Source organism: Desmodus rotundus, chromosome 12, assembly GCF_022682495.2.
Source record: "Desmodus rotundus isolate HL8 chromosome 12, HLdesRot8A.1, whole genome shotgun sequence".
Lineage (NCBI taxonomy): Eukaryota > Metazoa > Chordata > Mammalia > Chiroptera > Phyllostomidae > Desmodus > Desmodus rotundus.
In genome coordinates, this window is record NC_071398.1 from 46016003 (window position 1) to 46039024 (window position 23022).

At 51.9% G+C, this 23022-nt stretch overlaps 2 protein-coding genes across 7 annotated transcripts; one reads left to right on the top strand and one right to left on the bottom strand.

Annotated features, from left to right (window-relative positions):
- Window positions 1-5379: 5379 nt before the first annotated feature.
- Window positions 5380-17013, bottom strand: NOSIP (nitric oxide synthase interacting protein). 3 transcript variants are annotated; one of them, XM_024566405.4, is made up of 9 exons: window positions 16867-17013; window positions 9439-9509; window positions 8850-8955; window positions 7491-7572; window positions 7217-7376; window positions 6990-7120; window positions 6674-6861; window positions 6442-6550; window positions 5380-6177 (listed from the first exon to the last, which is right to left on the bottom strand). In XM_024566405.4, exons 2-9 carry the CDS (start codon window positions 9506-9508, stop codon window positions 6106-6108), a joined length of 918 nt encoding a protein of 305 aa, XP_024422173.2. In that variant the 5' UTR covers window position 9509; window positions 16867-17013; the 3' UTR covers window positions 5380-6105. The 3 variants fall into 3 exon arrangements, with proteins under 3 accessions (XP_024422173.2, XP_045056178.2, XP_045056179.2); XM_045200243.3 differs by having other exon boundaries at window positions 9439-9578; window positions 16867-16967; XM_045200244.2 differs by lacking the exon at window positions 16867-17013 and adding an exon at window positions 16794-16816.
- A 76-nt stretch (window positions 17014-17089) lies between these two features.
- Window positions 17090-22847, top strand: PRRG2 (proline rich and Gla domain 2). 4 transcript variants are annotated; one of them, XM_045200245.2, is made up of 8 exons: window positions 17090-17833; window positions 18019-18220; window positions 18475-18578; window positions 18728-18933; window positions 19113-19152; window positions 20842-20977; window positions 21763-21909; window positions 22236-22847. In XM_045200245.2, the coding sequence occupies exons 2-8, from the start codon at window positions 18084-18086 to the stop codon at window positions 22252-22254; spliced, it is 789 nt and encodes a 262-aa protein (XP_045056180.1). In that variant the 5' UTR covers window positions 17090-17833; window positions 18019-18083; the 3' UTR covers window positions 22255-22847. The 4 variants fall into 4 exon arrangements, with proteins under 4 accessions (XP_045056180.1, XP_024422174.1, XP_045056181.1 ...); XM_024566406.3 differs by having other exon boundaries at window positions 17098-17833; window positions 18758-18933; XM_045200246.3 differs by lacking the exon at window positions 18019-18220 and having other exon boundaries at window positions 17407-17833.
- The last annotated feature ends 175 nt before the right edge of the window (window positions 22848-23022 follow it).

Sequence of the window (23022 nt, forward strand, 5' to 3'; positions counted from 1 at the left end):
GGTTCCCATTTTGGGGAGGACAGCAGCGAACCTCAGGCGGGTTCTGGGGGGCTGAGCTTGAGCTGGGAGCTTCCCTGAGGGTGTAAAAATTCACCCAGCTGTCTATGATGCGTCCACTCTTATGCATGGTAGACTTCCAGGTTTGCCTTCCAAAAGTCCCCCCGATTTTTAAGGCAGTGAATGGGTTCTGTATGGTGCTTTAATGTTATTTCATATTTGTCAAACCTGTAGAATGTGCCAAAGAGTGAACCCTTAATATCTATGCACTTTGGTTCATAATACTGTATTAAGCCCTGGCTGGTGTGGCTCAGTGGATTTAGTGCCGGCCTGAAAACCAAAAGGTTGCTGGTTCAATTCCCAGTCCGGGCACATGTCTGGATTGCAGGCCAGGTCCCCCAGTTTGGGGGCATACAAGAGGCAACCACACATTGATGTTTCTCTCCCTCTCTTTCTCCCTCCCTTCCCTTCTCTCTGAAAATAAATGAAAAAAGTAAAAAAAAAAAATACTGTATTAATATTGGTTTACCAATTATAACAAAGCTCCCCATGCATGCAAGATGTTAACAATAGAAGAAGTGGGAGTGGGGTGAAGGGGTATATGGGAACTCTGTACTTTTCACTAATTTTTTTGTAAACCTAAAATCGCTCTTAAAAATAAAGCTCATGGAAAACATCAGAAGCAACTAAAAGAGAAAAAGAAATCGCCTTTGTATGTTAAGTCATAGATGCCCCCATATTCAATGATTTTTTTGTTTTCCTTCTGGGAGGGAAAGAGATGGAAATGCCTGTAGGGTGAGGCTGTAACCCTATAGGCCGGTGATTTTCCACCGGTGTGCCACAAGGGGCTCTAAAACATGCAGTAAGTGACTATTAGGGGCCTTGACCTCTTCTCTTAGATCGTCAGATAAAAGAAATGACAGCAGCCAGCAGCCAGCAACAATAGCTGTCCGGTGTGAGTGAATCCAGATTCAACCTATTTTTTTAGTTAGATCAGCAAAAAATAATGTGTTTTTAGTGTTCCCAGAATGTTAGTAATCAGTTTATGTGTGCCGCGAGATGAAAAAGGTTGAAAATTGCTGCTACACACTCGTGTCTGGAGAACCGACATCTTACTATTAAGTCTCCCAATCCATGAACATGGTACGTCTTCCCATTGATTTATGTATTGAAATCCTCTCAGGAATGTTTTGTGGGTTTCAGGGTGAAGGCCTTATATCTTTTTTTTTTTTTTTTTTAAGATTGTATTCATTTATTTTTAGAGAGAGGGGGAGGGAGACAGAAAGAGAGGGAGAGAAACATCAGTGTGTGGTTGCCTCTCATGCGCCCCCTACCGGGGACCTGGCCCACAACCCAGACATGTGCCCTGACAGGCTGGCATTCAACCCACTGAGCCACACCAGCCAGGGCTATCTTTTGTTAAATGTATCGCTAAGTATGTTTATGTTGTTGTAAATGTAATTGTTTTTTACATTCACAATTACAATTACAATCACAATTACATTACAATTTTTTGCTTCAGGAATATAAACATACAATTCTTTTGGTTGGACTCCACTGTAATCTCTCTCTCCTGTGAAATTTTAGCTTACACTTCAGTTCACTGCTTTTAGGTTTGGTAGGGCTTCCTGAAGTGAACCCTCTGAGTCTGGTTCAGGGTCAGCTAGGTATTTGAGCAGAGTTCCCATAAAATATTTGGGATAATCCCTCTCTTTCCCAGATTTATCCCTCAGTTTCCTGTTGCTGTGGTGCTTCAACCTAGGAAGCCTGTGGCGTGTTCCCTTGGTGTTAAGCTGCCTCTGGTGGTTCAGCCTGCCTCAGGTCGAAAGGTGTACAAACAAGAAACTCACCCTCTGCCTTTCCTTTTTCTTTCAGTTCCTATCCCGTGTCTGCCTGTTTCTGTTCAATTTCCAGTGCCTTTAGTTAATTGTTTTCTGATTTATCCACAATGTGTGACTGTTACCTTGGGGAAGGTTGGAATTTGAATCCAAATGTGTGGATTCCAAACTTTTAGTTATGATAACATACTGCCCCCTAGTGGCTGCAGGAGAATTGGTTTATGAAGTAGGGCAATTTCATAGATTTTTTTTAAACGTTAAAATATTCACACACAGTGACAAATTACTTGTACACAACCTTTGAAGGCAAGCTGCCCTGCACCTCATCACTCTTAGGGATTCTCCCCAGAAGTATTTTAAAAATCTTTAGCACATTTTGGTTATTTAAAAATATTGGCAATATACTCACAGAATACAAAATTCTAAATATACAACATACTATATACTAAAAATGAAGTTTTCTGCCCCAGCCGGTGTGGCTCAGTTCATTGGGCATCGTCCTGCAAACCGAAAGGACACCTGGGTTGCAGGTTCAGTCCACAGGGGCACAATGTTCTGACCCTTTCTTTCTCCCTCCCGTCCCCTCTCTCTAAATCAAAAATAAAATGTTTAAACATGAAGTCTTCCTCCCACCAAGTTCACACATGGCCAGTATTTCTTTCCAGAGAGAATTTACAGAGATTTAAGTAAATATACTCCAATTCTTTTTCTTTTAATAGATATGATAGTAGATGGCTAAAAATATTTTTACCTCTTCTTTTCTGTTTTTAAATAATGGTAATTTTCCAAAGAGGCTTTCTATTAAAAAAATCTTATTTACTTATTTTTAGAGAGAGGAGAAGAGAAGGAGAGAGGCAAGAAACGTCAATGTGATTGGTTGCCTCTCACGTGCTCCCATGTGCCCTGACTGGGAATCGAACCGGAAACCTTTTGGTTCATGGGAAGACACCCAACCCACTAAGCCAACCAGTCAGGGCTTCTCTTGATTTCCTTAAAATTACTGTTTTTGAGACAAAATCCTCTGATTTTATTATTTAAAAAAAAAATCCTTACCTGAGGATATGTTTATTGATTTAAGAGAGGGGGGAGAGAAACATCAATGTGAGAGAGGAACATCGATTGGTTGCCTCCTGTGCACACCCAGGCCAGATATTGAACCCAAACCCAGGTATGTGCCCTGACCAGGAATTGAACCCGTAACCTTTTGGTGTACGGGATGACGCTCCAACCGACTGGGCAAACCCAGCCAGGGCAGAACCCTCCAATCTTAAATTCATCTTTTTTTTAAAGATTGTATTTATTTATTTTTTAGAGAGGGGGAGGGAGGGAGAAAGAGAGGGAGAGAAACATCAATGTGTGGTTGCTTCTTGTGCGCCCCCTACCAGGGAGCTGGCTCGCAACGCAACCCAGGCATGTGCCCTAGACCGGTAATCAATTCAGCCACCCGTTGTGTTGCAGGCAGGCTTTCAACCCACTGAGTCCCACCAGCCAGCGCTAAATTTACTTTTTTTAATGAGATAATTAAGAATACATTTTGAAGACTGTTTCAATTCAGTCCATAAAGACTGTCTTCATTTCCTGTCTTTTTTTAACAGCTGCTTTATCCTCCCCTAGATAATTTAGCTCATTCTTTCCTGACCAACATTTCGATTGTTTCTTGTCTTTTGTCTAAAAAATGATGCTGCATGGAAGGTGCTAGCACATGTCATGTAACCACCACCATAGTTAAGATATAGCCCTGGCTGGTGTAGCTCAGTGAATTGGGCACCGGCCTGCAAACCAAAGGGTCACTGGTTCGATTCCCAGTCAGGGTACATGCCTGGGTTGTGGGCCAGGTCCCTAGTAGGGGGCACGTGAGAGGCAATCCCACATTGATGGTTCTCTCCCTCTCTTCCCATCTCTAAAAATAAAATATATATATTTTTTTTTAAAAAGACACAGAACAGTCCCATCAACCCCCCAGACTCTCATGCCAACCCACCCTCTGTAGTCAAATCCCCTCCTCTCCTGGCAACCAAGGATTTGCTCCCAGTCCCTATGGTTTCCCTTTTTCCAGAATTAATCTCCCTACTTAAAAGTCTTACTAAATAATTGCAATGGTCTTTTTTATTTCTATTTTTTAAAAGATTTTATTTATTTATTTTTTGAGAGAGAGGGAGGGAGGGAGAAAGCAAGGGAGAGAAAGGTTAGTATGTGGTTATCCCTTACTGGGGACCTGGCCTACAGCCTAGGCGTGTGCCCTGACTGGGAATTGAACGGGCAACCCTTTGGTTCGCAGGCTAGTGCTCAATCCACCGAGACACACCAGCCAGGGCTATTTTTATTTTTCTTGTTTTTTATCCTCACCTGAGGACATTTTTTCAGTGCTTTTTCAAGAGAGAGGTAGGGAAAGAGAGAAACATTGATGTGTGAGAGGAACAGCGACTGTCTGCCTTTTCATAGGTACCCCAACCTGGGATCGAAGCCACAGCCGGGACACATGCCCTGACCGGAATCAAACCTGAGACCCTTTGTCCAGAGGACGATGCTCCAACCAGCTGAGCCACAGCGGCCACAGCAGTAACTGCAAAGGTCTAAAAGTGCTGCTGTGGGCCTGTTGAGGCTGCAGCCACCAGCAGGCATGCCCCACCCGGGATGCACCCCAGCACGCCCACTTCTTCTGCTCTTAAACTTCCGTGTCTAGGGAACCTCTGCTGAGAAAAGGCAAGATTTGTTTCCACTTCCTGTCTCTTGTGCTGTACCACTCTTGCTTCCTCTTCTTGTTCCCTTCGAAAGCTTAGGGAACCTAGTTTTTGGAGCAAGGACCTTCACATACACCCCCAGCCCCTTCCTGCAAAGGGCCTGACTTGTGAATAGAGCTGAATTTCGGTTCCTTGTGGAAATAAGGGTGCCAAGATGGAAATCCTTGAAGTGGTTTGGGGCATGGGGGGTGCTGTGCACCACAAAGAAACAAGATTAGAGTCCTTGAGAACTTATGAGAAAAAGCTAGAGGGTGCTCGGTGAAGAGGAGGAGGATGGGGGGCTCTGGGTAATGTGCGCGGGCATCCCTGTCCCAAGACTGTGGTGAGTATTCAAGGGGACTGTAGGTGGCCAGGTCCACACAGCCAGGGCTCCTTGAAGGTTAGAGGCAACTGGGCCAGTTTCCAGGGACTAGGGGCCCAAGAGTGGGGTGTGAGTGCCCTTAGGGACCAAGGAAATGTTCTAGAAGTGCCTAGGGGAGAAACACTGGGTTGGGGGGCTTCTGAGGGTGCAATGATAAGCCCACCTAACCCTCCTACTAAAACCTTTCCGTGCAGCCAGATGCACCACCCTGCCCTGCACCCGGGGTGGGGGTGGGAGTGGGGGACTTGACCAAATAGCAGTCGGGACACTTCCTGGTCCTTTGAGTCCCATCTGGACATTATTTGAGAAACGCTTTTACGAAAATGCCAAGGCAGATGGTCTGAGCACCGAGATCTCACTTTGGCTGAAAAACTGGCGCGCACGCATGCGGAGAAAGGCCCGGAAGGACAGGACCTAGGGATCACTCAGGAAGGAGCAAAGGTTAAGTCTTTGTTTTTTTAATCTTTGCTGGACTGGATGTTCTCCTTTCTACCCTGCCCAGGGATGCTTTGGTGACCCAAAGGTTATTCAACACAAAGCTTTAAGGGCTGTGCCTGCGGCCCTAGCCAAGCCAGAACCCCACGCAGGTCTACCAGGCCCAGGCCTCTGTCTTCTTCTCCCACCCCCTCCCCCTCACTTGCTCAGCTCCTCAAACCTGCCAGTGCTTCTGCCTCTGGTCCTTTGCACTTGCGGTTTCCTCTTCCTCCTCGCCCTCCTGCAGTCAGTGGGGGGGTGGGGGTGTTCCTGGCCACCTCTAGACTGCCTGCCTCTTGCTCTCTGAAAGAACGCTATTTCCTTTGGGTGTGTTACCACATTTGACTCTGGCAGAGGTATTCTTGGGCATCTCATAGACTTTGAATTGGGCCTAACCCAGAAGGATGCAAAGGGGGTCCTATCCAGCTTGTTACGGCGGCACCTTCATAGAATGGCGGCTGGGACTTCAACCTCTGGCCAGTCTTAATCAATGTCAACGCTGTGCCTTTGCATTCAACTCAGGTTTTACTCTTAACCTGCGACCACACGAAACACTCTCAGCCCACGCTTTCAAACTCGAGTCATTCCAGCATGAGAGCCTCCTCGCCTGCAGGCGGGCAGGTCCCCGGGGCTCCCGCTGCGAATGAAGGTGCAGCACGGCCACTTCCAAGGCCTTTATTTGGTCTCCAGGCTCTCAGGCCTGCATCACAGGCCGCGACTTCTCTGCCTGCAGCTTCACTCCAGAGCCCGCAAAGCCGGTGCCGCCCTGGTGGAAGGGGAAGGCAGACGTGAAGGCAGACTGCGGGCTGCGGGTGGGGATGTCCAAAGCCAGCAATGTGAGACAGGACCTCCCACCCTAGGAGGGGTGGGGGCGGGGCCTGGGCATATGGGGCAGGGGCAGGCCTAGAGGGGGCGGGTCTTTGGGGAGAAGGGCGGTGTCCGGGGGTAGGAGAGGGTGAATGGGAAGGTGAGGGGCGGAGCCTTAGAGAGGGGACTGGGAGGAAGGTACCGTGGAAGGGGCCCTGCTCACCCGCTGCAGTACGATTATGTCGCGGTCTGTGAGTTTCTCCCCGTTCACTGGGTCCACCATGTCCTTCCGAATCAGCTTCTCCACGCACTCAAGGGTGACCACGGCCCCACTGTGGTGAGGGGAAGGGTGGGGCCACCGATCAGAGGCCCCGCCCCAGAGGGAGAGCCACACCCCCAGCCTGCTCCCCGCTCCCCCATGTACCCACGTGTGTACCCCCTCACGGGTGACTCACGAGGGCCGCAATACCGCGCAAGGCGTGGCATTGCTCAAGCTGTCGCGGGTCACGGCGCACACGTAGCGCTCACTGCGTGTGATGAGCCCCACACGATCCACGGAGCCATCCAGAGGTGTGAAGCGCACAGGCGTCAGGTCAGACATGCGCAGAGGCTTCCCAGACATGGGGCAGGTCACGGTGCGCGACTAGGAGAGCGGGAGAGAGGCAGAGCTCGGCGGGCTGCGGAGGGTGTGGGGGCGTCCGTGTGATGGAGGGGAGGGTGCCCTCGGGACCCTGGCACAGTGGGCGCAGGGGCGCTTGTTGGGGTGCTCACCGGCTTCTCCAGCTTGGTGGCTTTGGCCTCGGGTGTCAGCGACGGTATCCAGAAGCTGGGCAGCATTTTGTCCTTGTCCTTGTCCTTGTCCTTGCCCGCGGGGCCAGCACTGGGACCGGCTTGGGCATCATCTACAGGGGGCAGAGCAGAGGGGTTCCCATTCTGCACCTAGGTAAGTACCTGGCCCTGGGGGTCCCCCACCCACCTGCAAACCTGCTCCCCCTCACCTGAGCCATTCCCTGAGGGGGCCTTGGGCGTGAAGGGGTTGAGGGGCCGGCTCACGATGGCCGCCTCCTTCTCCAGGAAGCCCCGCACCTGGTCCTGCGATGCGGCCCGCTGCAGCTCTTTCTGCTCCTCCCGCCGGGCGCTGCGCTGCTTCTCGTAGGCCTGCGGGCAGCCAGGGGACAATGAGCTAGGAGGAGGCCTGGCGGGGCTCTGCTTGAGAGCAGGGCATGGAAACCACCCACACACCCTGTGCGCCTTTCTCATCATCCTCATCACCTTCATCTGCCGGGCGATCTCCTTCTTCTGGTGTAAAATGTACTCCAGGATCGCCTCGCGCTCATACAGGTAGCCATCGGGGCTGCCGAGAGAGAAAGGGATGGGATACACGGCTCTGACCCAGGCCACTCAGCCAGGGCTTCACGAGCACAAGGCAAACCCCGGCTCCCTGGCCTGGGCACCCACAGACCATTCCATGGGCAGCCGCTGTCTCAGGGCTCAGCTTGTTAACTCTCCTGGCTGCGTGATGCCCTATGACATGTAGGAAGAATCTCATATGGTGAAGGCTGACTTGGCGGGCCTGGGCTGGCCCTTGATGAGCTCCTGGGAGGGAACCTCTCAGGCCTTGGAGTGTCCTGCCTGAACTGGTGTCTTTGTTCACCTTGGCGGGGGTGGGGCTGGGCCGTGTGGTATCAACATGATCTCGGAAGGGGCTGGAGGCCAAGGTCAGCCGCATGGTGGCCAGTCGTGTCTACGTGACCAGTCTCCAGTAAAAACCCTGCACACCAAGGCCCAGGTGAGCTTCCCTGGCGGGTGACACTCCATGTGAGGTGTGACATGTCACTGCTGGAAGAATCAAGTGTGGCTCCACCGGAGAGACAACCGGAAGCTGGCCTCTGGTCTCTCCTGGACTCTGTCTCCATGTGTCTTTCCCCCATTGCTGGTTCGAATCTGTCCCCTTTCACTGTAACAAACTGTCACTGTAAGTGTGACAGCTCTGCTGAGTTCTACCAGTCCTTCTAGGCCGCAGGGGTGTCCAACCTGGGGCCCACGGACCGTGAGCGGCCCAACACAAAATCATAAATTTACTTAAAACATTATGAGACTTTTTTGTGTGTGTGATTACGTGTTTCAATGTATTTCATGTGTGGCCCAAGACAACTCTTCTTCCAGTGCGGCCCAGAGACGCCCAAAGGCTGGACACCCCTGGGAGGGAACCAGTGAACATGAAGGTGGTGGGGGGGACCCTGAAGCACAGTCTGCTGTCATCACTGCCTCATAATAGTCCTGTAATCGGGCACATAGTCTGTCACTGAGCTAAGGACCTCGTACTCAGATCCCGCTGAAGCCTGTGCTGGGTCCCCAGAGGCAGGTAAGGAACGGTAAGGGCTCCGCGTGTGAGCTGTCGTGAGGGGCCAGTCGATGTTCTGGGAGCCCGCCCCTCTATTACAGGCGTATTCTTTCCCACACTGCCCCGGGAAACGTAGCAGGATCATGCCACCTCTCAGACGAGGACACTGAGAATCAGAGAGGCAGATGGCTTGCCCATGGCTCCCTGGCTGTGCGGGTGGCCAGACCCACTCCTACAGACCCCTCCCTAGGGTGCCCTGGCCCTCGCCACCCGCAGTCCCCGCTCACGTGACGACGGGGTCATGGCAGGGCTGCAGAGAGAGGCAGCAGCAGTCAAAGTCCTTGACGGCGTCCCGGCTCAGTCGTATGTTCTGGGTCCCGTAGCCTGATGCCGCTGGGGGCAGAGACCAGAAAAGGGGTGGAGAGACGGGAGATGTGCCTCTCTCAGACTTTGAGAGAGAGGCACAGAGAGCGGTGGGAGGTGAGCGGACTCAGAGAAACAGGCAGTCAAGAGTGGGCTGTGTGTCTGTGTGCCTCGGAGTTAGGGACAAGGGCTGCCCAACCCACAGGAAGGTGTTAATCCCTAGAGGGCCCTCTGGCTCTGTGACTGAGCTGGAGAGCCTGAACCTCTCTGGGCCTTCCTGTCTTCCTAGGGGATGTCGCTATGGTGACAGCGCCCCCTTCCCTTGGAGGATTAGATGAGTTCACGTACAGAGGTGCTTAACGCGGTGCCCATCACACGGGATGTGGGGACAGGGTTGCTGGGTCACGTGGATGATGTGGTCGTGACCATCAGTTGGGGGAGAGAGCTCACACGGAGAGGCGCCATGTGCGGTGGTGACTTCGAGACACATCAGTCCCCCTCCCAGCCCAGTACCTGTGTCCTTCTTCTTCTCGTGGTAGGTGTAGACGGCCCCCGCCGTGCAGTTCTTGCCATGCCGAGTCATCCTGGGGGGGGAGGGACAGGTGGGGGGCTGTGGTGGCCACAGGAGCTGATCTGTGCCCCAGGGAGGGAAGCTGGCAGTGGGGCAGGGGTGGACAGTATTATACAAGGTAAATGCTTAAGACGTCCCTACACATTCCAAAAAAGAAACGTCACTTTACCTTGAAAAAGACCTGAAGTTTGCTTACTTACTGTAGGCGTGGTGTCTGTGGGGGTGTGCTTTATGAATTAGTGGGAGGTGGTGGGAGGAGTTAGCTGAAATCTGAAGGGAAGGGCTAGTACCCACGTGGGTGGGTGTGGCTCCGCACAGGCCACGTGGGGTGCAGAGGCGCCTGGTCGATGTTCAGGGCACATGCGCAAGTGTGGTCTGCCTGCCAATGTACTCAATTCACCTGAGCACAGATTCCGGGTTCTCCTAGGCCTTCTGGTGGGTGAATTCACACGTAACCAAAGGTGAAATCTGCCTCAGGCTCACATCTATCCGTCATGTTTCAAAAGAAGCATCAGAGTAGAACTGAGGGTCCATGGAACTCTGGCAAATCAACATGAAAAATCCAGCTGCCCTGGCCGGGTGGCTCAGTTGGTTGGAGCATCATCCTGTACACCCAAAGGTTGCAGGTTCGATTCCCAGTCAGGGCACATGCCTGGGTTGCCAGCCGGGTCTCCAGTAGGGGGTGCATGAAAGGCAACCACACACTGATGTTTCTCTCCCTCTCTCCCTCCCTTCCCCTCTGTCTAAAAATAAATAAAATCTTTTAAAAACATGAAAGAAGATAAAATTAAGTTAAAAAAATTATGGATAGATCTTAAAAACACAATGCTGGGTGCAAAAAGTAAGAAACGAAAGGAGATCACTAACCATCTACATGTGCCCAAACGATACGTTTTAAAGAATCCTGCAGACAAAAGAATCACACATATCAGAGTGGTTGCCCTGTAGGGAGGGGACTGACCAGGGGACAAGCAAGAATCCATTAATGAGACAAGGGGGGCGGTAATATGGGCGAATATGGGTGGAGGATTAAGCAATATGACCTGCGTGGGCTTGAGTGCAAGGCTGGCCCTCCACTCACTTGTGATTCTGGACTGGTGATCTCCTTTTCCTTTATTTTTATCTTATTTTTTTAATCCTTCCCCGAGGACATGCCCATTGATTCCAGAGAGAGAGGAAGGGGGGCGCGGGGGGGGGAGAGAGAGAAACATCGATGTGAGAAACATCAGTCTTGCCCCTTGGAAGTTCTCCCACCTGGGATTGAACCGGCAACCTTTCGGTGTACAGAGCGATGCTCAACCAACGGAACCACCCGGCCAGGGCTGGTGATCTCCCTTTTCTGAGCCTCAGTGTCCTTTGGTAAGAAATGGGGATAGTGAGGGGACCTAGCTGACGGGACTGGATGACTGTGGCGGCTAAATGTGGTCACGTGCGGAGCTTGGCACACAGCGGGTGTTCGGGAAGTATTCTCTCTGGCTCTCTGGTGTTAAGGAGGATCCAGAGGCAGAGGTGGCGTGGAATGAGGGTGGGGTAAGGGGAGCACATAACCAAGAGCTCCCAAAATGTGAAAAGCAACTTTATCTTTATTTCCCCCTTTCTCGTTACTTTCAGAAACTTGCTTTTCACTTCCAAGCCTTGAAAACACAAACCTCTCTCTGAGCTACGGATCTCGCTCGCCCCCTACTGGTGACTTCTTCCCAGAAGCCAATTTTTGTCTGTAGATTTAGATGGAATAGATGCACAGACCGCAAGGATGCAGTTTGATGCGTTTTAACAAACGCATGCATCCTCGTCATGCGTTTGTATGACGATGGAATAGATGCACAGACCGCAAGGATGCAGTTTGATGCGTTTTAACAAACGCATGCATCCTCGTCATATCCAACCTCCCTGATGGATACAGGGCTTAGCTCTCCCCCCTGAAATGGCCAGTGTGCTGCTTGCGGAAGCGAACCTCGGTGAAGCATCCCAACGGAACCCACAGCCCCCTCCTCCAACTGCCCCTCGCCCCCAAGCTTTGGAGCAAGTGCCCAGCACCTGCCGCCTCCCCTCGGCTCACCTGCCACCCGCTCCTCCGCTCTGGCCCCCTGGCTTCCGCCCAGCCCCCCTACTACCACTCAGGAAGGTCGAGTTGACCTCCTCATGGACAAATTCCCCACTCTATTCTTAGTTGTCAACTGCCTTGACCCTCTGCGGTATTTGGCGCTGAGCTGCTTGTCTTGTGGCCAAGAACAGGGTACTTCTACGTCTTTGGCTTCACAGACGGGGACATTTTTCCTCCGAGGGAGAGGAACAGCTAGAGAGGGAGCATTTTTTTTAACCTGGCCAGCCATGATGGGAATAATCATGAGGGGCGCCGCTTGACCCCTGACCACGTGCCAACTCTCCCCACCCCCATCTCCCCAGCCTCGGAGCTCAAGCACCTTCCGTCTGTCCTGTCACCATCTCCGCTTTACAGAGAGGCAAAGAGGCTCAGAAGGGAGGCCATCTGCCTAGGGCACTGGTTCTCAGTGGCCCCTGAGATACTTTCCGGGGGTCCACAAAACTGTTTCTGTGACTCTAGAACAAAATTTGCCTTTGTTGTTCTTAGGAACAACTCCGTGAGCGTTGAGTGGCGTTTTCCAGAGGCTGTGTGATATGCGAGGACGTCGTCACTCTGAAGGCTAAGCAAATGCGTGCTTGGGCTTTAAAAATGTGTTCTGTGTCCTGGCTGGTGTGGCTCATTGGACCGAGCACCTGCCTGCAAACCAAAAGGTCACCAGTTTGATTCCCAGTCAGGGCACACGCCTGGGTTGGGAACCAGGTCCCCAGGCGGGGGGTGTGTGTGAGGCAACCAGTCAATGTCTCCCTCCCTCTCTTCCTCCCTTTCCCTCTCTCTAAAAATAAATACATAAAGTCTTTTAAAAAGGTTTTAATATGTTTCAATTTCTGACAGGGAAAGTCTTAAAAGACAGAACTCAGACCAACAAAGGCTCACTGGAACCCTCGATGATTTTTAAGATCCTGAGACCAAACAGTTTCCGAACCAGTGGCCAAGGGAGGTGGCAGGTGGCAGTGCCAGAGGCTGAGCTTCCGGCCACCAGGCTACCTTGTCTCTCCAGTGAGGCCAGTTTCAAAACAGGAAACAGACCTGGGGACGTCTGCTGTCACTAGTGTTTCCGAGGGGACACATCAAAGCAACACCAGCTATTCTTTTTTACATTTCTTTAAATATTTTATTTATTTATTTTTAGAGAGAGGGGAAGGGAGGGAGGGAGGGGAGGGAGAGAAACATCAATGTGTGGTTGCCTCTCATATGCCCCCTACTGGGGACCTGGCCTGCAACCCTGGCATATGCCCTGACTGGGAATCGAACCTACAACCCTTTGGTTCGCAGGCCGGCGCTCCATCCACTGAGCCACATCAGTCAGGGCTGAATCCTGGACCCGTGGTTCTTAACCACTTGGCGGGCTCAGTGATCCCTTTGACACCCTGAAAGTACTACAAGCCTCTCTCCCTAGAAGGCCATCCCAGGGGGCAGAGGCCTCTGTGTTAAAGACATTCAGAAGGTTCATTACATTGAAGGACATCACAGACACAACGGGACCTGTTGAAAGTGGATGAGAATTCCCAAAGAGCAAATGCAAGCCTCTGAGATTTTCTATTAATAATGGCTGATATTTATTTAAGCCATTAAATAAATAAATAAATGGTTCAGTGAACCTGGCCCTGTTCTAAGCATTTTACACGTATTATCTCCACCGAATTCCACAACAACCCGAACGGTTGCTACAGACAGGAAGACAGAGGCACAGAGAAGGTGCCCAAGGTCGTGCAGCAGGGGTTTGACGCAGGTATCCAAGCCCGGACTTGACCATCGCTGTTCTGCCTGGCTGCAGGCAGCCTGGGGCACTGTGCTGGAATCTCAGTTTGGAATGGGACTGCCGGTGTGCACCCTGGAAATCCTGTCTCTCTGGGCTCAGTCAGGTGTTCCTTGAGCTCTGACAATGCCCTGAGTTACCTCCACTATAGACACCACCCCCTCAGTATTTCCTCCTCTGGGTCAGGAGCCCCTAGAAGAGGGCCCGGGTCAGACTCCCGTCTGGATAGCAGCATCGTCTGACAGCTGGGGGGTGGGGGGCTCAAAGATGCCACAACGGGATCCGTTCACCACTTCCAATGCCAGGGGAAGTGACTGATCAATGAACTGGTCACCCAACTAACCAATACATTTATTACAAAAGCACTCGAAGAATAGAAATGATCATTATATCCTTCAAACAGTTATGTACCGGGTCCTGTGCAAAGCACCTGCCCCATCTGAAGGCACTCAGTCCTTGTGACAGCTGCCGGAGGAAGGTTCTCCACAGTTTGTAGGTAAGGAGAGAGATGCCCAGCCCTGGCTGGGTAGCTCAGTTGGTTAGAGCATTGTCCTGATACTCCAGGGTTGTGGGTTCGATTCCAGTTCAGGACACTTACAAGAATCAACCAACGAATGCATGAATAAGTAGAACAACAAATTGAAGTTTCTCTCTCTCTTTCTAAAATCAATAAAAATTTTGAAAAAAAAATTTTAAGAGAACAGCCCCAATGGGCATTTCGAAACAGAACTTTAAATCACTACCTTCAACGGCTTCCTGGACTTGGCTCAAGACAAAAACCAAACTGCTGGCCCTGGCTGGTGTAGCTCAGTGGATTGAGCGCGGGCTGTGAACCAAAGGATTGCCGGTTCGATTTCCAGTCAGGGCACATGCCTGGGCTGCAGGCCAGGTCCCCAGTGGGAGCCACGTGAGAGGCAACCACACATTGATGTTTCCCTACCTCTCTCTCTCTCTCTCCCCTCCCTTCCCCTGGGAACGGGATATTCTCAGGGTGCTCCCACTTTCTAGTAGAAAGGACAAAGCTGTAACTTTGCAGTGGTAGGTTTGCATTGTTCCTATCTGCATCAGTCAGCTAGGGCTGCCAAAGCAAAATACCATCGACTGGGTGGCTGCAACAACAGACGTTTATTTTATCCCTGTTCTGGAAGCTGGAAGCCCGAGATCCGGGTAGCAGCGTGGTCAGGTTCTGGGGAGGACTCTCTTCCAGACTTGCAGATGGCTGGCCACCTTGGTGCGCCCTCACAGAGCGGAAAGGGCGCTCTTTGGCGGTGCTCCTCTTCCAAGGACCCAACCCTGTGGGTTAGGACTCCACGCTTAATGACCTCATATAACCTTAGCACCTCCCATGAAGGCCCTATCTCCAAATACTCATGCTGGCTAGGGGTTGAGCTTCGACACATGAATCTTGGGGGAGGGGACAAACATGAAGTCCATAAACACCACCTGAAGTTTCCCCAACAATCTCAGCACCCCAAAAGTGGGGACAACCAGGCATTAGGCAACATGAAGCTCCCAATTCTGAAGTATTCATGTCAAAATGGCTGAACCTAAATGTAATCAAGCTTTTATTTTTATTATTTTTAAATTTATCAATCAGAGAGCAAGAGAGAAAAGACATCCCTTTGTTGTTCCACTTATGGATGCATTCCTTGGTTGATTCTTGTACGTGTCTTGACTGGGGATGGAACCTGCAACCTTGGCCTATCTGGATGCTGCTACAACTGAGCTACGTGGCCAGGGGGAGGAATCAACACTTTAGACGTAATTTCCTGTTTTTAGGAAGTCACAGGATGTAACGGGTTGTCACCAAAAAGGGCCAGATAGGAAAGATTTTTCAACTCTGCGGGCCATACAGGGTCACGACGACTCAACTCCCCTTGTATGGCAAAAGCAGCTGGAGACACTCTGTAGGTGACTGGGCATGGCTGTGTTCTAATAAAACTGTCTTTATGCACACTGATATCTGAATCACACATAACCGTCACAGGGCACAGAATATTAGTCTTCTTTTCTCCTCTCACATCGATGTTCCTCTCCTTTCCTTTCCCCCCTCTTTAAAAAATAAATAATAAATTAAATCTTTAAAACAATGAGCAAATTCTCGGAATAGACATTTCTCCAAAGAGGGTATACAAATGGTCAAGAAGCACATGAGCCCTGGCTGACGTGGCTTGGTGCATTGAGAGCTGGCCTGCGGACCAAAAGATCGCCAGTTCGATTCCTGGTCGGGACACACGCCTAGGTTATGGGCCAGGGCAACTGATGAATGATTCTCTCCCTCTCCTTCTCCCTCCTTTCCCCACTCTCTAAAAATAAATAAAACCTTTGATTAAAAAAAAAGCACATGAAAAAAGGCTCTATATCACTCATCTACGACAAAACGCCATCAAAACCACAATGGGATACCAGTTCATACCCATTTAGAATGACTACAATAAAAACAGCAGAGAAGAAGTGTGGATAAAGTGGGACCCTCACACACTGAGGTCGGGAATGTACAATGGAGTAGCCACTTTGGAAAACTGTGGCAGGTCCTCCAGAGGTGACACAGAGAGTTACCAGGTGACCCAGCAGTTCCACTTCCAGGGGAATTGAAATGAACACATGTTCACACAAACAGTTATACTCAAATGTTCATAGCGGCATTATTTATAATAGCCCCCAAGTGGAAACAACCCAAATGTTCATCGGTTGATAAATGGATAAACAAAATATGATATGTATATCTCCTACAAAGGAATATTAATCATCCATAAAAAGAAAAAAGTAGCCCTGGCTGGTGTGGCTCAGTGGATTGAGCAGGGGCCTGAGAACCAAAGGGTCGCTGGTTCGAACCCCAGTCAGGGCACATGCCTGGGTTGCGGGCCAGGTCCCCAGTTGGGGGGGGGGGCACAGGAGAGGCAACTACACATTGATATTTCTCTCTCTCTCTTTCTCCTTTGCTTCTCCTCTCTCTAAAAAAATAAGTAAATAAAATATAAATTAATACATGCTACAAAATGGATGAACCTTGAAACCATTATGCTAAGTGAAAGAAGCCAGAGAGAAAAATGATTCCATTTATGAGAAATGCCCAGATTAGGTCAATCCACAGAGACAAAGTGGATTGGTGGCTGCCTGGAGCTGCGTGGGGTGTACAATGGGGAGTGACAGCTAATGGGTCCTAGGTTTCTTTATGAGTGGTGAAACTCTTCTAAAACTGACAACGGTGATGGAAAAAGAGGCCAGCAGGATTTGAGTTTGGTTTGCTGACCCCTGGAATCAGTGAAATGAGATTACAAAGAAGCAAAAAGACAAATCCGGATGATGGGATGATCAACAAAATAACTGGCCCAGTTTCTTCAGTGAATCGATTACACCTTGAGTGGAGGAGAGGGGAGATTGCTCTAAATTAAGAGACATTTAAGAGACATTGAGAGACGACTAGATGTCCCTACCTCAGGACCCCAGGGCTCTAGCCCGCGGGAAGGCGATCCCAGCAACACTATCTCTCCACCACCTGGAACTCACCTCACTAGTGACTCCTTGTTCCGTCTTTGATTCTTCAACTGTTCCCCGTACCCCGGAAAAGAGCGTTGTTTTGCCTCTTAGTTCCGCCCACTTCCGCGAGGAGAAAGAAACCGGAAATAGAGCTGCCCCTAGTTGCGGAGGTACGTCATCTGGCTCGGTAAGTCCTCCCTTGTTCTCTTTCTCCCTCCAGAAATGTGAGCGACAGATCGAAGGTTCCGGTTAGGGAAGCTAGGATGAATATGGGGTACGCTTAGTATCTACTAGGCATTTACCGGGGCAGGCGATTTCCTGCTTGTACCCACAGCTTTCCTCTCCCCAAGCCAGAGTTTGAGGACTAGTCACTTCCCCCAGAAACTGGGACCCATTTCCTCGAGTATATCCACTTTTCTTGCAATGAAGAGACAATTGAGAGGGGACAATTCCTCTGTCCCTGTTTTATAAACGGAGCAAAGGAGAAATCTCAAGTCGAAGCCGTTCAAATCACTCCAGGAAACAGAAATTTACTGCATTACACCCACCTCTAGGGACCAAGGCATACAGGTCCCGCCAGTTTCTAAATATGTAGATATCTAGATACCTGCAGACCTAGACGTTTATTTCCCTAGCTCGGCTGGGCGAGCTCCCATTGGGGAAACGGGAGGAGCGGAGGAGGGGCCTATCCAGTTCTCTAAGTGTCCCACGGTGTCGGGGAACCTGGCCTCCCTATGGGGTTCTGAACCTTAGGGCCTTCATCATAAGGTCCCTTTAAATACTTTGTCCCTTACCTGAGTCCCGCCCAGGACAGGTAGTCGCAAACCCCGCCCCGCTGCCAGAAACCCCGATCGGGGAGGATTACAGGGAGCGGGAGCAGGGGGCACCCCTCCTTTTTCTTCCCTCCCCTCTATCCTGCTCCTCGACGCAGCGGGCCGCACCTGGCCTAGGAGGCCCTGGTTAAGGAGGAGGGGACAGTGTTCACAAGTCTGGGCAGGTAAGTGAATGTCCCTGGAGGCAGAGCCTGGTTTGGGGACCTTGGCTTCCTGGCTCCTTGCCCCTCTGGGTCCCAAAATTCAGGGCCCCTAAATCCAGGAGTCCAGGGCACTGGACCCAAGAATTTAGACCCCTATTCTTGCCTCTCCCATAACCTCTGATCTCTGTTGCTGGATGTGGCAATAGGCAGAGAGACATAGAGCTATGTGTGGAAATTACCAAGAAGAAAGGAATCCTCACCGCCAGTGGACATGTTGATGAGTACCTACTATGTGCCAAAACTGTACTGGGGGCTGAAAACACAGAGGATGCAAAAGATCAGCTTCCTGCTGGTCTCTGCTGGCCTGCGCTGCCTTTGCTCAAATCCTGCTTCTGAATCTTGCAAACTGTAAGACCTTGGGCAAGTTCTTTGACCTCTCTGTGCCTCAGTTCCCTTATCTATAAAGTAGCGATAACAATAGCATTGTTGTGAAAATTAAATTGAGTTGATAGAAGTAAACTGCCTTGAACAGCATCTGGCCCAGAACACGGACTATGGCAGTTCCTGCTATTATTCACGTGACAATTCACGGGCCACAGAGTCCAGGCAGGGAGACCTTCAGGGGCTGAGGCACTTGTCATCTGCACCACGCTTCATTCCAGGTGTCCACAAAATATGAGGGGCAGGGGCCACCCCTCTCTGCTGCTGCTGTACTTGGGGTTGACCACCTGGCTGGACACCTCATCCAGTGCAGAGCAAGACCAAGGTGAGTGTTTGGGGGAAGAGCTGGTGTCCAGGCTCTGACACCCACCTTCCCCTAACTCTGGACCCCTTGCCTCTAGTGCCCAGCCACCCCAGGGCCCCATAGCTTTCCTCCCCTGGGGTTCAGATTCCTCCATGTCTCTGGTCCTCCAGTTTTCTGTCTGTCCTGTCCTTTGGGCGCAGAGGTCTTCATGGACTCCCCAGAGGCCCAGAGCTTCCTGGGTAGCCGTCGACGAGTTCCTCGAGCCAATCACTGGGATCTGGAGCTGTTCGTGCCGGGGAACCTGGAACGGGAGTGCTATGAGGAGAAGTGTTCCTGGGAGGAGGCCCGGGAGTACTTTGAGGACAATACTCGGACGGTGAGGGTCTGGGAGTCCTGGAGCCCCTGTTTCTCCAGGGCCTGGTGGGCCGGGGAAGGGTCCTGCTCTTCAGTGACTTCTACCCTCTGGTCTCGGAAGTCTGGGCGGGCTGGTTGGGATGCACAGAATCTCCCAGCTGATGGCTGTCTTTCCCCCTTCTCTACTCCCACCTTTTCAAGGAGCGCTTTTGGGAGTCGTACATCTACAATGGCAAAGCAGGTGAGTGGGAGGCCAAGTCCTCTTGTTCTGTGAAGCTAAGGCAGCCCCTTTCCATGGAGGCTGAACCAACAGTCCCACCCCAAATTCTCTGATTCCTGAGTTCCTAGAGGTGGTGATTAAGAGCTTCCTGTCTTTGAAGACTAGCCTGGGGTCTGAGGAACCCACCACATCTCATTCCAAAAGGTCCCATGTTTCCAGAAAGCAGGAAGTGAGGGTGGAGAGAGGAGTTACAGCCTGGGACCTCTCAGGCCTCTGGCTCGGACTTGCTGGCCCACTTGAGCTGCTCTTTGGAGTCCAGAGCCTTAGCCTCTGCTGCAGCTTGGTTGCTAGGGGGGCTGCTCCTTAGCAACTGGGCCTGGCCAGACTATGGAAGCCTGTGCCTCCTCACCTGACCAGTCTGCCCACCCTCAAACCCTTCTCTAAGTTCTGAGGCTCTGTCAGGGCTGCAACCTTGCCGCTAAGGCGGGGGAAGGGCTGCTCCTTAGCAACAGGGCGCTGGCCAGGCCGGGCCTAGGAAGCCCGCAGCATTCACTACCTGGCTGGCTCCCCCTCCCCCACAGCCCCATCCCAGCCTGGGCCTGGTTGCTAAGGAGGCTTTCTCCCTAGCAACCACACCTAGCCAGGCTCAGGACCCAAGGCCTCCTGCCCACCAGAGGACACCCCTCCAGGCACCAGATGCCCCACCCCCTTGTGGCCTGGTTGCTAGGGGTTGATGTACCTTAGCAACAGGCCCTAGGTCTGGGCTGGAGTCCTCACATTGGAGCCTGGTTGCTAGGGGAGGTAAATGCCTTTCTACAGGCCTTTGGATGTCTGATGGCTCCTTGAATCCACCTGAAACATGTCAGAGGGCCTGCCTCCTAAGTGCAGCATTTTGCTAAGAGGGCTCAAGCACTGGGGTTTACCGTTTGAGGAAAGTCCCCCACGCTCTGTTAAAGTTGGTCTCCCCAGCGGTAAGACCTAGCAAGGCCTCTGGAAGCTGGAGTCCTCCCTGCAGCGCCCCCACCCCCTTCTCCTCGGATTGAAAGCCTGGGACTGTCAAAGGCACCACACCTTAGGCAAGGGGCCATATGAGTTCTGGACATCCTAAATTCCTCCATCGATAAATTAATATTTTTCTAGCCTTCTGGTAAATTCGAAAGCCTTCCTGTGGGTGCTTCTCTTCCTGCAGAGTTGAGACCTTGCACCTCAGGAGCCTGGTTGGTAAAACGGGCTGCCTTCCAGAGGGAGCAGGGCTGCCAGATAAAATACGGGAACCACTCCACCTCTCAGTGTGGGAGCCTTGAGAGTTGGCTCCAGGACTTTCCTACCCCACCTGTAGTGCGTCACCTGCAGTCTCGTCACATGGATTGCTTAGACAGGTCTCGAACCACCCGATGTCGGGGGAGGGGCCTCTATTATCATGGGGATAACAGCTGGCACGTTTTCTAGTGCCAGATGAAATTATTGTAGGGCTTTTCTGTGTTTAATCTCATTGAATTTTTGCAACCTGGCAGAGAGGGGTTATGGTGCCATTGTACACTCGGGTCAATGAGTGAGGTGACTTGTCTGAGGTCACTCACAGCCAGGATGTTGCCTCAGCTCTGCCTGGCTTCTTGGCCACTGTGCCTCTCTCAGGGGAGAGGCATTTGGACGTTGGTGTGGGTGGCAGCCCCTGAGGCAGTGGCTCCCTCCCGCCCCCCTTTTCCACAGGGCGCGGACGAGTGGACGTAGCGGGCCTGGTGGTGGGGCTGGCATCCGGCATCCTGCTCATTGTGCTGGCTGGCCTGGGAGCCTTTTGGTATCTGCACTGGCATCGGAGACGAGGCCAGCAACCCAGTCCGCAAGAGTAAGGGGGCTCCACAGAGGAGGGGCTGGAGGGCTGGAGAGAAAGGTCACCTAAGGAGATGGGGGCAGGCGGTTGCTGATGAAAGATCTGAGGAGACAGTCATGTGGAGAGTGAGTTTGTGAGTGTGTGTAGTTGTGGCATCTGCCTGTCTGTCCGACTGGATCCTCGGCACCTAGCACACAGTGGGAGCTCAGTCAGTATTTGCTGCCTGTCTTTACAGTACCAGGTCTCTGCGTGATTATCACTCTGTGAATGTCGGATCTGGTGAGGCGGCAGCCTGTGATCTGTGCGTGTCTGTGGGTGTCCGTGGTATGTCAGTTTCCGTGGTAAAGGGTGTAGCACATGTTTGTATGTGCCTGTAGGAGTTGCCTGGGTGTGTCTTTCTCAGCGGCAGGGTCTAAGAAGGTCCTGGAGTGCCAGTCTTGGAAGTATAGTGGATCGGGGGACCTTTAAGAAGAGTTTATTGGAAATGGGTATCTCTGTGTTGTGTCTGTTTCTGTGAGTGGTCACCTGCCTCTCTGGAAGGCTGTCTTTTTCTCCATTACTCTGCCCGTATCTGGAGTACCTGTGTGTCTCTCTTAGCAGTTGTTGATTTCTGGGTCTGCCTGTCCCTGTGCATCTGTCTGTCATTTTGAGGTGCTCTGCTGCTTGTCAGATTGAAGGTGACCCTCCTACTCCTTGGTCCACCAGTTCCCTACCACTCTTAGAGTCTCTGTCTCCCTAAGTCCTCCATTCCTCTCCCAAGTCTTTCTATCTTGTTAACTGTGCACCTTCTATCCCCCCAGGGCCGAGCTCATCAACCCTCTCAGTCCCCTGAGCTCTCCGGGCCCGCCAACGCCTCTGCCGCTACCCAAACCCCCAGGCCTCCCCACCTACGAACAGGCTTTAGCGGCTTCTGGGGTGCACGACGCACCTCCGCCCCCCTACTCCAGGTATGGAACTGGGCTTCTGCCGGGGGGCGGGGCTCAGAGGGGAGGGCACTGCTGGAGGAGGGGCGTGGGCTCAGGGGCGGGACTTGGAATTTTGAGTTTATTATTCCGGGCGAGGTTTGAGCGCGGGGGCGGAGCCTTGTGCAATAGTCTGGGGGCGTGGCCCAGCGCTGTGAGTGTGGAGCTTTTGAGGAGGGTGGGTCTTCTGCCCAGAGGGTCTGAGATTGGCTAAGACGCTCGGGCGGGTCGGAATGGTCTAGGTTGTTCAGGGTGGAAAAAAGGGAAAACAGCCGGGTCTTTGACTCCCCACTGTGCTCCTCCCCATGCAGCCTCCAGAGTCCTCGCTGAAGAGCTGCTTCGGAGCTGGGGTTCCCCGAACTGTGCCCCAGATTCACACCGGATTCCGGAAGCCCTCAAGCCTCTTAAACTGCGAAGCTGAGCTTGGAGAGGGAGGGTGGGGTGGGAGTAGGGGTCGTCCGGCCCGAGGCCTGTCCTGGCACACGTGTTTCCGCCGCGTACGGATACACGCACGTCCCAGACGAAAGTGTTCCCGCGTTCCGGCACCCCAGGCTCTCTTGACCTTGGGGGTATCCGCCAGCCCCGCCCTCTGGGTAGGCTTGCGGTGGAAACTCTGACCCAGGCGCACAGGCCAGGTGTTCATACTAGCGTGTGAGGTTTAACACGGCTATCTCTCGCCAGTGGCATGGGCCACACACGCGCAGAGCCCCGCCCGTGCACACGCATGTCTTCGTGCTTGTACAGGGGCGCTTTGCAACCCAGGGAAAGGGAGTGGGGTATATTTGCAACCGAGCTCGTTGGGGACGGGCTCGCATTGCATTCGGGGGGTTGAAGTTGAGCTCTTCCCTTTAAATAAAAACCCTTTGGAAAAGAAACCATAAAAAGTGAAACAATGCAAAAAAAATAAATAACTGTGACCCAGGCGCGTCTGCGCGTAGTGGAGCTGGTTTTCTGTACAAATGTTGCGCCCTACACCCTCGGGCCCTGCCTGCGCTGTCGGTCTCTCCTTCTCCCTCTCTTTTTTTTTTTTTTTTTTTTTTGCATTTGCACGGGATTGTGGGAGGAAGCGGAGCGCAGCCAGACACCCCGCCGCCCGCC

What these genes read in the sequence shown, in the direction of transcription:
- NOSIP (XM_024566405.4), bottom strand. Translation starts at nt 9,508, where the DNA reads ATGACTCGGCATGGCAAGAACTGCACGGCGGGGGCCGTCTACACCTAC. An exon ending in TGCCATGACCCCGTCGTCAC is followed by an intron (nt 7,573 to 8,849) that starts GTGAGCGGGGAC and finishes CTCTCTCGGCAG; the next exon opens with CCCCGATGGCTACCTGTATG. An exon ending in ACATAATCGTACTGCAGCGG is followed by an intron (nt 6,178 to 6,441) that starts GTGAGCAGGGCC and finishes CCCTTCCACCAG; the next exon opens with GGCGGCACCGGCTTTGCGGG.
- PRRG2 (XM_045200245.2), top strand. Translation starts at nt 18,084, where the DNA reads ATGTTGATGAGTACCTACTATGTGCCAAAACTGTACTGGGGGCTGAAA. An exon ending in CAGTGCAGAGCAAGACCAAG is followed by an intron (nt 18,579 to 18,727) that starts GTGAGTGTTTGG and finishes CTGGTCCTCCAG; the next exon opens with TTTTCTGTCTGTCCTGTCCT. An exon ending in CATCTACAATGGCAAAGCAG is followed by an intron (nt 19,153 to 20,841) that starts GTGAGTGGGAGG and finishes CCTTTTCCACAG; the next exon opens with GGCGCGGACGAGTGGACGTA.